The 14,058-nt window shown below is 47.6% G+C and overlaps 1 protein-coding gene across 1 annotated transcript in view; it reads left to right on the top strand.

Moving 5' to 3' along the window:
- The window catches only part of LOC119440530 (arylsulfatase B), a 35,414-nt gene extending 22,013 nt beyond the window's left edge, over positions 1-13,401 (top strand). The window contains exons 6-11 of the mRNA XM_049662956.1: positions 1,940-2,065; positions 4,597-4,720; positions 6,321-6,627; positions 7,757-7,915; positions 10,343-10,613; positions 12,761-13,401. Of these exons, the coding sequence (XP_049518913.1) occupies positions 1,940-2,065; positions 4,597-4,720; positions 6,321-6,627; positions 7,757-7,915; positions 10,343-10,613; positions 12,761-12,886 (1,113 nt within the window). The 3' untranslated portion in view covers positions 12,887-13,401. The remainder of the gene's footprint in view (positions 1-1,939; positions 2,066-4,596; positions 4,721-6,320; positions 6,628-7,756; positions 7,916-10,342; positions 10,614-12,760) is intronic.
- Positions 13,402-14,058: the final 657 nt, after the last annotated feature.

The raw sequence follows: 14,058 nt of genomic DNA, 5'->3' as shown, positions 1-14,058 counted from the left end.
TGTACGGCGTTCGTAATAGCGCATTGTACATGCATGCCTTCGAACGTAAAACCCAGTGTTGTACGGAACGGCGTTCTTGGAACTAGTTCCTTTTGGGAGGAACGGATGAACGCCACCGTTCCGCTAAGGGTCGGAGGAACTGTAACGGTAACTCGCTATTTTTACGAAGGAACGGCAGAGGGTGGTGGTGGTGGTAAACATTTATTAAAGTATTATTTACAGAGAGGTTGTTCGGAAAACCAGTCCTTATGGTGGGCCAGCTCCCTACAATACTAGGTGGAGTCCCAATTCAGGGACCCCATTGGACGGCGTTCCTTCTGTAAACGTTCCACAACACATCATGCAGGGCGGATGGGCGACCACGTGAGGCGCAATCACCGCGCAGTCACGTGTCACGTGACTATGGTTCATTTTCTTTCGTGAGTTCTCCGTTATATATATATTTTTAATGACCAGGCTTCAATATTGCCACGTGACGCTCCCTCCTATAGTTTCTTTCCTCCATGCCGGCCTGTCGGACACCAACATCGAGATGCAACTCTTGCTGAGTTCAAACAAGGGTCTTTACTAAAATTGCCAATCTCTATTCTGGACATTTTTTCCCTCTCATACTCCAATATTGCACAAGCATTCATTAGACGCCTATGTAGTGTTCCTTTCGATGCGGTTTCTTGTGGAAGAAATTTAATTATATCCTCCTAAGACCCCTTGTGCAATACATTGCGCATTGCCTTAAACTTTTTTTTTCGAAATTCACTCGGAAGTGATTACGCAAAATATTCACTCTTGGTATGAAGTACGGTGCATGTGTAACTGTAAAGAAGTGGTTTACTCATATTCTTGTCATCCGCTTTCAAGAAATTTGACAATAAATTGGTCTAGACCTCTGTGTCGTCCCAGACCGGCCGAAAGCAACCTCGAGGCGTGTTTCGAAGTCACCGAGATTGCGTGAAAATACCGGACGCGGTAGCAACACGACAATGTATTACACGTAGTTCTATCTTCATCTCAGCGCTTAAACAATTAAATGCAGTTTTTATCACAACTAACATGAGGAGATAATCGAGATAGCCATTTTTTTTCACGTACATGGAGACGGAGCTTTTGGCATCCATCCATGGTACTCAAATTTTAAAATTGTTTTTCAAGTTCAAGACATAACAGTAGACAGTAAAAACCACCTTGACGAGCGATTATGTTCCGTTGTTGTTTTCGGGTCTCAGGAGGATACTGGTGCATGTGAGTAACTTTCTATTTGCCCATCTGAAGCGCAGTATCCTGACTGCGCATTCGAAGACCGAAGTGGAAAGTGCCGTATGTGTTGCACTTGTAATAGACGAGCACCAAAGTTGCAGTTAGACATGCCTGGAGTATGTCCGGTGCTGCCTGAAAAAATAAAATCGTCTAGGAGCGTTTCTTTGGATTCTTTTTATCTCCAGATAATCTGCCGCCGGCGATGTTCAAATTCTTATGATATACGTAGTTCTACGTGAGTTTTAAATTGCACACTTTATTTCGCCGCAGCATTATCCGACACCATATTTTAATTAAAAAAAATGAAATGTAACGTTAATGTAACGACACGTTCCAATGTTAGAAGTGTAACTGGAACACGTTCCTTTCGCATAAAAGAACTTGTAACGGGAACTCGTCTCAAGATTGGAAGGAACGAGGAACGAGCTTTCGTTCCTGTTTTAGAGGAACGTGTACAACACTGGTCAACCGCATCAGTTATTGTCTGTGACAAAATAACTCGGGTCCCCATTGGGTCCCGATGCGGGGAAACGTTACAGTGCATCATAGCCAACACACAATTCGTCTCACACCGTTTCACGCAGACACACAAAAAAAAAAAAAAAAAACAGAAATCACGAAATAATTCAGCTACTGCTCGTCATACACGCCGTGAAAACTCGTTGGTATGCGCATCTTTTGACAGGGCACGCACTTTGGTTTGGACTTCTGGGAAGGCGTCAGCAGTGCAAACAACGAGAGCGGCCACTATTCCACGACACTGTTCACCGACCAAGCTGTTAAGCTGATCAAGAGCCACAACTCATCCGAGGTGAGGCTATATACTTTGCATTGATTCGCAGTGGTGTAAAATAAAGGCAGCAACCGCCGTCACCACTTCTTCAACTCCCTTAGCTGTTACAGAAAAAAAAAAAAAAAGTGAGAATCCCACGAACTGTGGGAATAGATGTTATGCGAAGCATTTTGCAGGTACCTGACTATACAGAATTGTTTGGGTGTCCGCAAAGTCATACCAGGTATGTGTTTGCGTGAATTGAGTAGTTTGTGTGGGGACGATAGCGTACGCGTGTGTGACGGCGATAGCACGACGACGACCACGCTGTAGGTCGTCATCGTCGTCGTCGGACTACGCTGTATACGGCGGCGATGGCATTATTTCTACACAGGCCACTCGACGTGTGCCAGCTTACGACATGGCGATCGTTGTGGTCTACGTCATCAGCGACTATACGTGGTATACACCATACGTATACCTATGGCTATGTCCTCTGGTGCACATATGTTAAACCGCCTATGGAATTTGCGCTCCGGCGAAGAAATGTTAAAAACATAATTAACTTGGGCGATTATTAACTCGGCACAACGTCACACAGTTTCTACGTATAGCGTTAGCTTCTGTGAGGAAAGTGGTCCGGTCGCGACGATAGATGCACTCTAACACGGCGCGAGCTGTCAGGAGGAAAGAAGACGCGAAAGCGGCACGGAACGCATGCGCCGAATGTTTCAAAGGTTGTGACCAGAGGGTTAGTGTAATCTGACGCGAAGAAGCGCATTCACCGTGTACTTCTCCGTGTGTTTTCCTTCCTCCCTTAATTGTCTTCGTTCGTGTCTGCTGGCCGCAGAGCGCAAGAACAATGCTTATAAACTAAGCCATTCATTTAATCCTCTTTCCCTTCCCCCTTCCATTGGCACCGATTTATATTAATCCGATACAACACCGGTTCATGTTCGTTCCTCTAAATATCAACCTCATCTAGCATAGCATCTATCCGCGTTTTATCGACAAACGTATGTGCCCGTCCTTCGTCTTTTCTCCGTTCATTGCACTGTAAAGTTAACCTCCTTTCAAACTTGCAGCCTCTATAGTTTTCCACCCAATATGTTCTTACTGATAGAACAGTGATGATACACTTTTTTTGGTTGTTGTTCTGGATGGTATTAGTAAGCTGCCGGTGTCTTTGCACACGCAATGCAGTCAGATTGATGACACCATTGATAAAAATCAATGGTGGAGTCTTCAGTACCAGAACGATTGAGAACAGATTGCTGAGAACGAACAGAACGCATACACTTTGGACACAGGCAGCAAGTGCACTGCTTATTATTATTTTTTCGTGCTCTTTAGTTTGAGCGCTTCATGTAGATAATAGAGCAACATATATTATCAGAGTGTAAGCGTGCGCGGCTTGGAAAACCCGACAGGGCAAGAAAGAAGAAAAGAAAATACCGTATATAGCACATAACCTTCAGTTACTGAAGAAACAGCCGCGTAACATACAACATAATACATCAACATAGAAACCATCACTCTTTCAGGCACTGTTGCGCTGTGGTAAACTTCCTTTATATATCTCAACGCGATGGCTCTTGTAATTCAGCGCTCGTTACTGTATTTTTTCTAAATCTTAACGTGCTAGCAGCCCACATTTATTGAAACCCAAAGTAAAGAAATTTAGAAGAAAAAAAGTCGCAGTTGTGCCCGGAAGGCGAAGCATCGATTGCGATATCAAATTAGTGGACAACTATACGAAGTTAGGATAGTAGTTTTATCGGCCGCATAAACTTGTAAACATAGGTATACTAACTAAATTGACAAACGTGGTGTCACGCGCGCACAAGAAAACATGAAAAAATCTCATTCGATGACTGCGGAAACTCGCTGTCAAAATGCTGGAGTGAGGAAACGCGGCAACAGCAGCGATCGAATTGACCTTCTGGCTGCCGCTCGCATCAACGCGAACTAAGCTGCGAAAACACAGCGCCACGTGGACTCTGTCCCCGTCGCACACTGCTTTCAGGATACAGCGGCCGCCCGAAGTAGAATGCGTTGCCCCCCCCCCCCCCTCCCTACCCGCCCCCCGGAGCCTTGCGCGCGACTGGAAGACGGCGCGCTTCCTTCACTTGCGTGAGCGAGATTGAGCCGCGATCGCCGGCTCACCCTCGCAGGCTTTCACTCGCACATACAGCATACTGCGCGCGGCGACGATTTTATAGGCCTCTGACTTCATACGGAACCTCACGGCGACGGCCGAAATGCGCCTGGAGTGTCCATATAATTGCTATCGCAATAAAAACGAAGAAAGCATAACGTGTGTTGGACATTGGCGAAATTGTTTTAGACAGAATATGTCCAGTGTCTTCAAAACGCATTAGATCAGAGCACCATTACTGACTAGCTGTGCAGCGACTATACATATTGCCCTTTCAATGAATCTCCAGTAACTGAGTCACTAGCACTTTTTTTTCTGTTCTTTCACGCCCACATTTTTAAATTCGCACGAACTGTGAATTCTTTGCCTTCGGCGTTTGTGGAATAAATACGGTACTCCTTCAATCGTGCAGCCCTTCTTTCTGTACCTGAGCCACCAGGCGCCGCACGGAGGCGTTGAAGTCCCGCTGGCGGCGCCCAAGGAGAACATCGATAAGTTCTCATACATCGGAGAGGAGAACCGCACCGTGTACGCTGGTAAGGCGCGCCTCCGGACGGTCATAATGTACAAGCCTTTGCAAAGAAACAGCAGGGACGGAAAGAAAAGGCAGCTACAGAGCCAGACACAGTGAAATTAACCAACAGCTAGCTAGGAGTCTGATGTTTCGGTGTGCCCACATATAAACATTTTTACACCCTTAAAAGTGACAGGGTTAAACATTTTACACAATTAAGAGTAGGCGTGGTATCCATGGGACAAACAACAGAACTCTTAATGGTATAAGAAGCATCAAAGCACCCTGGGCGCTTGGTTTTGCACATGGCGAACACTCTCACATGGTTCATGAAGTTTCTTGTCTGAAGCCTCTCAGTGTCATATACGCCTCCGACATGTCTAACCACGCAGAACTTTACTAGCGATAGCGAGTCGCACTTAACTTTGCACTGGTTCCTGTCACTTTATCTGAAGCCGCTCGTGCGTCATATGTCTAATCAGTCAAAAAAAAAAAAGAGAAAAGAAAAGAAAGGCGGGAAAAACGAAAAGGTGTACACCTAAACATCGGATGCAATTGAAAACCATCATTCGCCGAGTGCATGCTTGATATTGCCACATTGCGGCTCCGCAGCAAACACGGTTGTTTCATTAAGCCGCGTATAATTGCACCTAGCTAGCGCAAGTTCGACAGCTTGCATCCTAAAGCGACGAGCAAGAGCACGCATATGTCAACGGCGCAGCATGCAAAAGGTCGCAAGTCTTTTCAGCCTTGCACAGTGTTAGAACCTTGCGCTACTGAAAAAAGCCGGCAGATCCCACGCCCTGTGGGAATCGATGTTATGAGAAGCAGTGTGCGGGGAGCCTACAAAGTTAACGAAACGACCATGGGAGCACCGAAGCGTAGGCGGCTGTTTCATGACCTACATGACACGGCATGACCTATCGTTTATGTCCGACCACATTTCAATGGTTTTTGAGTGTTAATCTTTGATCGCTGAGTCATTGTCAATTTTGCCGAGTCATGCTTGTGACTATGACTTCTACCATCATCCTTTAGTGTTTCCTTCACTTAGCACCCACGTCCGAACCCATTCCAATGGTTTTCAGTATTAATTATTTTTGCTGAGTCATTGTCATTTTTGGTGAGTCATGCTCATCACTTTGACTTCTCCCATTTTCCTATAGTGTTTACTTCACTTAGTACCCATGTCCGAACCCATTAAAGTTACATACCAACGAAACGGCCATGAGAGCACCAAGACGTAGGCGGCTGCTTCATGACCTACATGACACACATGTCATGACATTCATGTCATCACCTATCATTTATGTTCATCATACACTCTTCTCATATTACGCCAATTTTGGTACCTACCAAGTTAACGAAACGACCATGAGAGCACACCAAGACGTAGGCGGCTAGATAGATAGATAGATAGATAGATAGATAGATAGATAGATAGATAGATAGATAGATAGATAGATAGATAGATAGATAGATACTGTCAAAGTGGCAAATGTTCGCCAAGAAATGCTTCGCATTAAAAAATTGGAGGGAACCACGCAACACGCACACACACACACGGTATGCGGATGTGTACGTGCGCATATGCGCTCGAGCCAAAATGTCGCCTGCCGCAGGCATGGTGGACGCGCTGGACGAGTCCGTGGGCGCAGTGGTCGAGGCCCTCCAGGAGGCGGGCATGCTGGACAACTCGGTGCTGGTGTTCAGCAGTGACAACGGCGGCGCCCCGTGGGGGACGCACGCCAGCCGCGGCTGCAACTGGCCCCTGCGCGGCTCCAAGGTTAGCCTGTGGGAGGGCGCCTCCAGGGTCGCCGCCTTCCTGTGGTCGCCGCTGCTCGCTGCCCACGGTCGGGTGTCGCAGCAGCTCATGCACGTCACCGACTGGCTGCCCACGCTCTACTCGGCCGCCGGTCAGATCTCATTGCGCACATCTTGTTCTCTATACAGTCGAACCCGGATAAATCGAACGAACCCGCATGTAACGAATTAGTGTGCATAACGAATATCCGTAAGATCCCCCTGAAAATTTTTGTATAATTTTTTTTAGTTTGTACATCGAACTTTTTTTGTGATCCCCTTCAGATTCGATATATCCGGGTTCGGCTGTAGCTGCTTCTCAAGCGCACATGCTGTCATTCCATAGAAAAGCTTCCTGCTGACGGGATAAATACTACAGATTGGCATATGAGTGCTTTTAGCGCCGAAAAAGAGGGAAATTGGCAGAAAGGAGACGGGACAAGCATTGCTACCAACTATATTACTGTCTAGCGTAAACTTCGGTTGCTCGTAGTGCTTTTCAGTGTTTCGTATTTTGTGACGCTAAGAAATACGAAAGTCAATGCTGCTACTATTCTGGTCCCGTATAGTGCTTGTTTCGCCATGGGCCAGCATAAGACAACTACAAGAACGTTTGTATAATCTGTCACAGGAGACGTGCGATTATTGAAATAAACCGAACGGCTTGCCCTGTGGCAGATATAGGTATGTATATAACAATAATGCGGAGCCCCCCCGACCTCATGTAAGACATTAAAGCAGTGGCTTATATATAGATTGTCCATGAGCCCTGTCAGTTTGATCAGACTGTTGGTTGGAAGCTCATACAATTTCCTCTCGTGTAGCTGTCGTTCATCTACTGTAGGATGTTGGTGCTAGAGCAGAACACATCGAAAGGCTTCTGGGGTCTTCATGTGTTCTGAACCATCCATGCCCTACACAGAACCTAACAATCATACTCTGAAGGATAGCATTAAGCAGAAAAACGTACTAGTGTATAACATAGATAAGTCACGTTATTACAGTCCACTTCCATATAATAATGCGTATGTGGCAGCGTATTGCCCTTGAAGACTTATTAGCTTATTATCAGGGAGTATGACGATCCTTAATGCACAATCCGAAAGTATGGAAATCCCGCTTTATCTAGTTTGTATTGCCGGTATGCCCGTATCTGAACCAGTGCTCCCGACGCGTGGTTTCGAAGGCGCTGACTCGACGCAGTGAGTGTCACGTAACCTGTGCGTGCACACATGTAGGCTGGTGATCCAACCAGCCTGGAGCATTTGGACGGCATCGACATGTGGTGGCACCTGTCGGAAGACATTCCGTCTCCACGCAGCGACATTTTGTACAACATCGACCCCGTGAGCAACACGGCTGCGCTGCGACACGGAGACCACAAGCTTGTGCTGGGAACGACTTTGGGTGGCAGGTATAAATACAAGATGACAGCGTAAGAGGCTACACACAGATATGTCCATCTGTTAATATAAAAGCATCGTGACCATACCGCTAAAGTGCCGCACCTAAGACTGATTTTGCAAGCGTCCAAATAAGGCACGTCTGACCTGTCCCACTCTGCACACCAGCGCGTCAATTGGCGCCGTCGCGCACGAAGCTGTAAAATTGTAGTCCAACAATAAATTAGGCTAAAAGACTACTAGATTGCTTCGTTTGGCGGGAAAGAAATTGTGAAGGTCATGAAGCGGTTAGTTAATTAAAGCTGTATTAACGCGCGTTCTGCAGCATAGCGATTACATGCCTACCCGGCAAGATATAGGGCAATGCGCATATAAACCCCCGCCACAACATCCACGCGATCCATGCGACCGCGGATTACGCTGTCTCCAAGATCTGACCACTTTTATATATTCTGCGGAATCGGCTCAGTTTACTACTGCACTGTTTCCAGAATCGATACATTTTACTCGGCGATAAACTGACCATACAGGCACCTCAAACCCAGAGGAAAAGGCATAGAAAGCTTCGCTTCAAAAAAAAAAAAAAAAAGACGAAGTGTGCGCTTGACGGTGTATATTTGTCGTGGTGAGGATATTTAGGTAACCCTAATGGTTTGCATGCGTAATTCTGTTGATTCTATAGAGTCGGTCACCGGCACATCTGTAGAGGCACTTACAGGTGGGGCTACATACAAACCGGTTCGTTCTACGAGTGTTGTCCTGTGTGTGAGCCATTCGGCGAGGCAGCACCAGCAGCCACGGTCAGTAAAGTCCGGGAGGAATCGCAAAAAAATCTGCGCCTTAGAAAGGTATATAGGCTGTCAGCGGAAGAAGTAAAGATCAAAGTTCCCATACTGTCCAATCGCGACATCCACTACGAGCGATTGCTCGTCGCAGAGGATTTCGCAAAATATATGCACGTATTTGGCTCCTTCATGTACAGGAATGGGTATAGAAAAGGCTGAGCTTTATTTGTCTCTCGAATGCAGTGCATCGCAGTTGCATTGATTTGTCAGACATCGCTATTATATATATGAGCTTATACGAGAGGCTGGTACGGGAATTCACAGGTGGCGTCGCCACCCACGCTCTCACTTCTACGACATTTTATGACATGTTATGTGTCTTCTCTCGATAAGGTCTTCACTTTGTTAGTCCAAGAAATACAATTTACCACTCTCGCTTAAGCCCCACTCGTTAAAAAGGCACCTCGCAAAGATATCTAAATATGGCCGAGGAGAAAGTGAAACGGTCAAGGAGGGTACAGTGTTTGGGATGTCAGCCACTTAGACGATAAGCGAATTACCCTTAGCGGAAAATTGGTTTTATTGTGATCTTTAACGTATTATGGATTGATTCAATTCACAAACAAAACGATTAACAAAGTCCCGTGGGGCGTCGTTTAAACAAAGAAGACTCTGCAGATGACGACGGAAAAAGAAAGAGGCTATAAACAGTGTTAATTTACCCTATGCGCATGCAGGATTTTTAAAGCGTCTGTAGCCTCTATTCTAAATTAACTCTGGGATCACGTTTTTTTTTCTTAATTTTTTTCCTCGCCTAATTTCTTTCACGAACGGTAACAAGACATGCGCCATATTTTTCTCAAAAAAAAGAAGGAAACAAAATAAAAGAAAATTCGGAGTCGGCCGTTGCTGCGTTTGGACGTCGGGAAAATGTTGATAACAAATCTTTAAAAGAGCCTATCGCCAAAAGAAAAGAAAAAAATCACCAGCCCTTCCCCTGTCGAGCAAATTGGGCAAGCGAAGCTTGTCGTGCGTGTATCTGACCAACTACTTTCCCGTAGTTACGAGGTGTGCATCACCGTTTTCGCGTTCCTGGAGGGCAAGACGACGCTGTCGCAGGCGTTCCGCTTTGTTTGCCCTAAACTCGGGGTCGGCGGCTCTTCGCTCACGTTTGGCCTCAACATCGCGCTCCCGCAACTCGGGGTCTGCGGCTCTTCGCTGACGTTTCGCCTGGGCTTCGGAAGCCCCCACACTAGAATCGGCACGTCGACGACGAGCCCTTTCCCGAGCGAGTTCGCGGCGCCGTTGCTCAAACGCAGCCTGCTCCTCGGCGGAACGCACCACGCTCGGCCTTCCCATCCGGGCGCCGAAACTGATCTGACGCGAGGGAAGCCCGGCGGATCGCGCGCCAACGCCCTTTTCTTCCCTTTCCCTAGCTCCCCGAGACACACCAAACGACCCTGATTGGTCGCGTGCGTCACGTGATCCGGCGCCGGTGCAGGGTTCTCCGCACCTGCTCTACTCTGGGAGCAGCAGGGTTTTTTAGCGTGACACCACCACCACTTGTGAGGCAATACAAGCTTCCCTTGAAAAATATTACGACAGAATTGTCTTTATACTCAAGAATATATCTCCGGTGACGTCTGCATGCAGGTACGACGAACGCACTCCGATTCCCGGTAGTCCGAGGCCCGATGAAGACCTGGACGAACTGACGTCGAGCTCCAAGGCCGCCCGTGCCCTGCGCCTGCTCCACAACAATGCCAGTCGCACCGGAGCGTCGGCCCAGTGGCGCCAGAAGGCTGTATTACAGTGTGACGATACGAGCGAATCTTCCAACTTCGTGAGCGGAGCACCGCCCTACCTGTTCGACTTGAGCAAGGACCCTTGCGAACTGCACAACCTTGCAGATACCGAGGCTGAGGTAAGCACAGAACAGGTAAACTGATTGTGATTAGAAGAAATGAGTCGTTTCGATCTCCTAGCTATGACATGGTCATTCATTATCATTTCGTAATGTTGCTGCATAGTCGAATGAAGAACAACCAACACTTATAAGTTCTCGGCGCAAGAGTGCGCCTCACTCCAACAAAGCTATATTGACCGACTCACCTTGACTTGGTCATTCAGTTCGGCTAGGCCAGTGAACGCACCGTTACCAAAGTTTAAGCAACTGTCAATGCATAATCGTATATTGTGCACTTGGGACAAAGAGCCCGCAGAGTTTAATTACGCAGTCGTCAATAAACCGTATCGCTAGCAGGCGAATGCCATGAATAGAACCTGTTTCGAGAGAGTCGGCAGGGTCAAGGTTGCCACGAGCGCATGCTACTGCGTGTAATCGCAGGTCGCAAAGCACGGTATCACTGCACCTTGCATCGAGTAACGTTCTCTTTTCGCCATCATCTTATAGCCATGGTAGCCTGTGCAAACGCGCGGAGCGCAGCAGAGGATAATAGACGGGAGAAAGAAAGCGGGGAGGAGGGTGCAGCGCAACCATGAGGCAGAAAGCAGAGGAGGAGGGTATGGCGAAAGCGTGAGAAGAAAAGCGTAGTGCGGCGACGATGCATGGATATGAGATGCGCTTGAGTAGCGCGCGTCGTATGGAAAGTCTGTCTGCGACGGCTGCTGTGAATAGCGCCCACGCGTAACCCATAAGCTGGCTCTCGCGATCTCCAGAATAATTAGCGAGGCGGTCGCGCCACACTTCGCTCCGTTTGCGAAGTGCCGCACGAGACTGATTGTCCGCGCAAGCCACAGTACATCGCGAAAGGAAAACAGGCGTAGATCTGCGCTCAAATTTCGCATTAGGGAGTATCGTAATCGTCGGTGAATTTCTTTTTCTTTCTACTCAACAGCGATCAATGAACAACATTTTCTTTCTATAATGGCTTACAACTTGGTTGCGTGTTCTCTTTTGTCTTCGGTTGCATAAAGACGGTAGATTTCTGCCGTCGGTGTCGCCGTCGCCGTCGCCGTCGCCGTCGCCGTGAGGTTCCGTATGACGTCAATGGAGATGAAATCGTCGCCACGCGATGATAAGTGGTTCTTGAGGGAAAGGGAAAGGTTGGCGCTATCTTCTGCAGCCCTTGAGGGAGCACGGCTCAGCGCCAACCGAACGCTGTATGTGCGAGTGAAAGAGCGCGAGGGACGCGCGCTTTCACGGGGAGTGAACGCACGGCGGAGAACAAACGCGCGTTCTGCGCTGTGCTCCCTTAAGGTAGGTAGGTAAGTGGTTCTTGAGGGAAAGGGAAAGGTTGGCGCTATCTTCTGCAGCTCCCTTAAGGGCTGCAGAAGTAGGCGTCTCTTTCCTCCTCTACAATCACCATATATGTAGAGTAAACGTACCCTCTTCCGACGCGCGAAAGGCCGGGGGGGGGGGGGGCGTCGTTTAGCTGCGGCACCAAGTGCCTATTTATATCAGAGGCTCCGGCAACAGTCACCAACGCCGCACGCATTTTGTGCGACCGCGGGCAAAACGCCGACGGCGTCGACAACAGTTCTGCGTGTTGCCGGTGCTGCTGCATGTCCACGTTTATACAGCTGATTAAGCTACTATCATTACTCCGTATAGCTCTCTACAAATTTGCTATCGTTTTGTCGTGGTTATATAGTGCTGTTGCATACCGTCACCGTCGACACTACCTCTATCTGTAGTGGCAGCCGTGTTAGCCAGGCATCTAGTGCACCTTTCTTGATGTAAATCGCGACATGGGATGAAAGGATTGAGGAGGAGAGGGAGGAGCGACATATACCAGCCGGTGCCCCCCTCTTCGGCTCAGCCCTTTCATCCTGACTTTGTCCACTAGAGAGCAGGTAACGCTACTTGTATATCGTAGTATGACTGCAGCAGATGTAGGATATGGGCGCCGTCTTTCTTTGTACCTGTTATGCAAGGGAAGACTAACCTACGTGGGACAAAACCATAGATGATGTTCAAAGCAGCTAGCATTGCGTAGTTAATTTTTTTTAAGTGACGCAAAAGTTCAAGGCTGAGAGGAGCCCTCGATGCGCGCAGGCTGGCCGCCGCGAGGTGATTTTCTCACAGCCTTTTTTTTCTCCTCTACGCAGCTGCTGGCGTCGATGAAGCGAAAGCTGGAAGAGTACGAAGCAACGGCAATGTCGCCCAGACTGAGACCAGTCGACCCGAACGCCTTCCCCGAACTGCACGGTGGCGTGTGGGCTCCCTGGGAGTAACGACGCCGTAGTAGAGCTCGCATATCCTATACGTTCTCGTCTAGCGCGGTTCTGCCGCCTTCTATGTCCCGAGGAGTACTGTCGCTTTGGCCGTGTTGCATTCAGTTTAAACCCCGGTGCTTTTACCTCAGGACGCCGACGCGATTTCTCCAGCTAATTCATTCATTTCACGTCAATATCACCAACATTTAATCGTTTAACTCATTTATATCGCTGTGGAAAAGTCAGAGTCATGATGGCTGTCAACCTTCACGTTTTCATTACAATCAGTCACTGATCAATCAACCAGTCAATCGATTCCGGAGGCAGATACAGACTTAAGTCTTTCGTAGAGCATGCTGTGTGACAGAGGACGTGACATACGGCATTAGCTTGAAATCCAGGCGCTTCCTACCAAGCCTTATGATCTGATTTTGATGTGTTTCCTGCGTTATGTTGCTACAGATCGGTACCCACTGATTAAAGCTGTGACAGTAACAGTTCCTTCGCGGCATCATATATCGGCAGCGGCTAACTAACGCAATCGGAAAAGACGACGCCTTTTTCTGGGTGTTGCCTGCTTGTCTGTCACTCTGTTAGCTACAGTTCGGCAATGATAAGACTGTAATTACCCAATTTACAACAACAGCAACGAAAAAAATTAACGTAATCGCAAACCAAATCGAAAGGATACACGAACTTGTATAGTACATATGGCTAGCTCGCAAGGCATCCGCGGTCGTTATGGAAAACACACGAAAACGACTGTACTTCCTCCGTACACTCTTAACAGGTTTTACCCTTTTAGGGAGTTTTAGGCTCGTTGCATAACTCACACCCTAATGGGAGCACGAGAAACTCCATCAGAATGGAGTTTTTATTCACACCCTTGTTGTTGGGATTTTTTTGGGGTACCGTGGGAGTTTTGTATAGTTCCTTTAAAGGATATCACTGCTGGCGTCTTTATGAGGAAAGTTAGGAGTTTTTTATTACTGCTTTGAACACCGGGACTGTGGGAGGTTTTATGAGGTACCCTGGGTGCCTTTATAGGTTTGCTTGGGTATTTTATTTTGCTTCTTTTGGGAATTTAAAGGAGAAACGATGGGAGCTATTACGAACGTATTTTCCGAGCGGCGTGGCTTCTTGAGGGAGTTTTTAAGATGCCTTTGGGAAATTATTTTTACTTCTTATGC

This window comes from Dermacentor silvarum, chromosome 2 (genome assembly GCF_013339745.2).
Source record: "Dermacentor silvarum isolate Dsil-2018 chromosome 2, BIME_Dsil_1.4, whole genome shotgun sequence".
NCBI lineage: Eukaryota > Metazoa > Arthropoda > Arachnida > Ixodida > Ixodidae > Dermacentor > Dermacentor silvarum.
The sequence above is the reverse complement of the archived record's forward strand: the minus strand, read 5'-3'. Positions and strand labels throughout refer to the sequence as shown.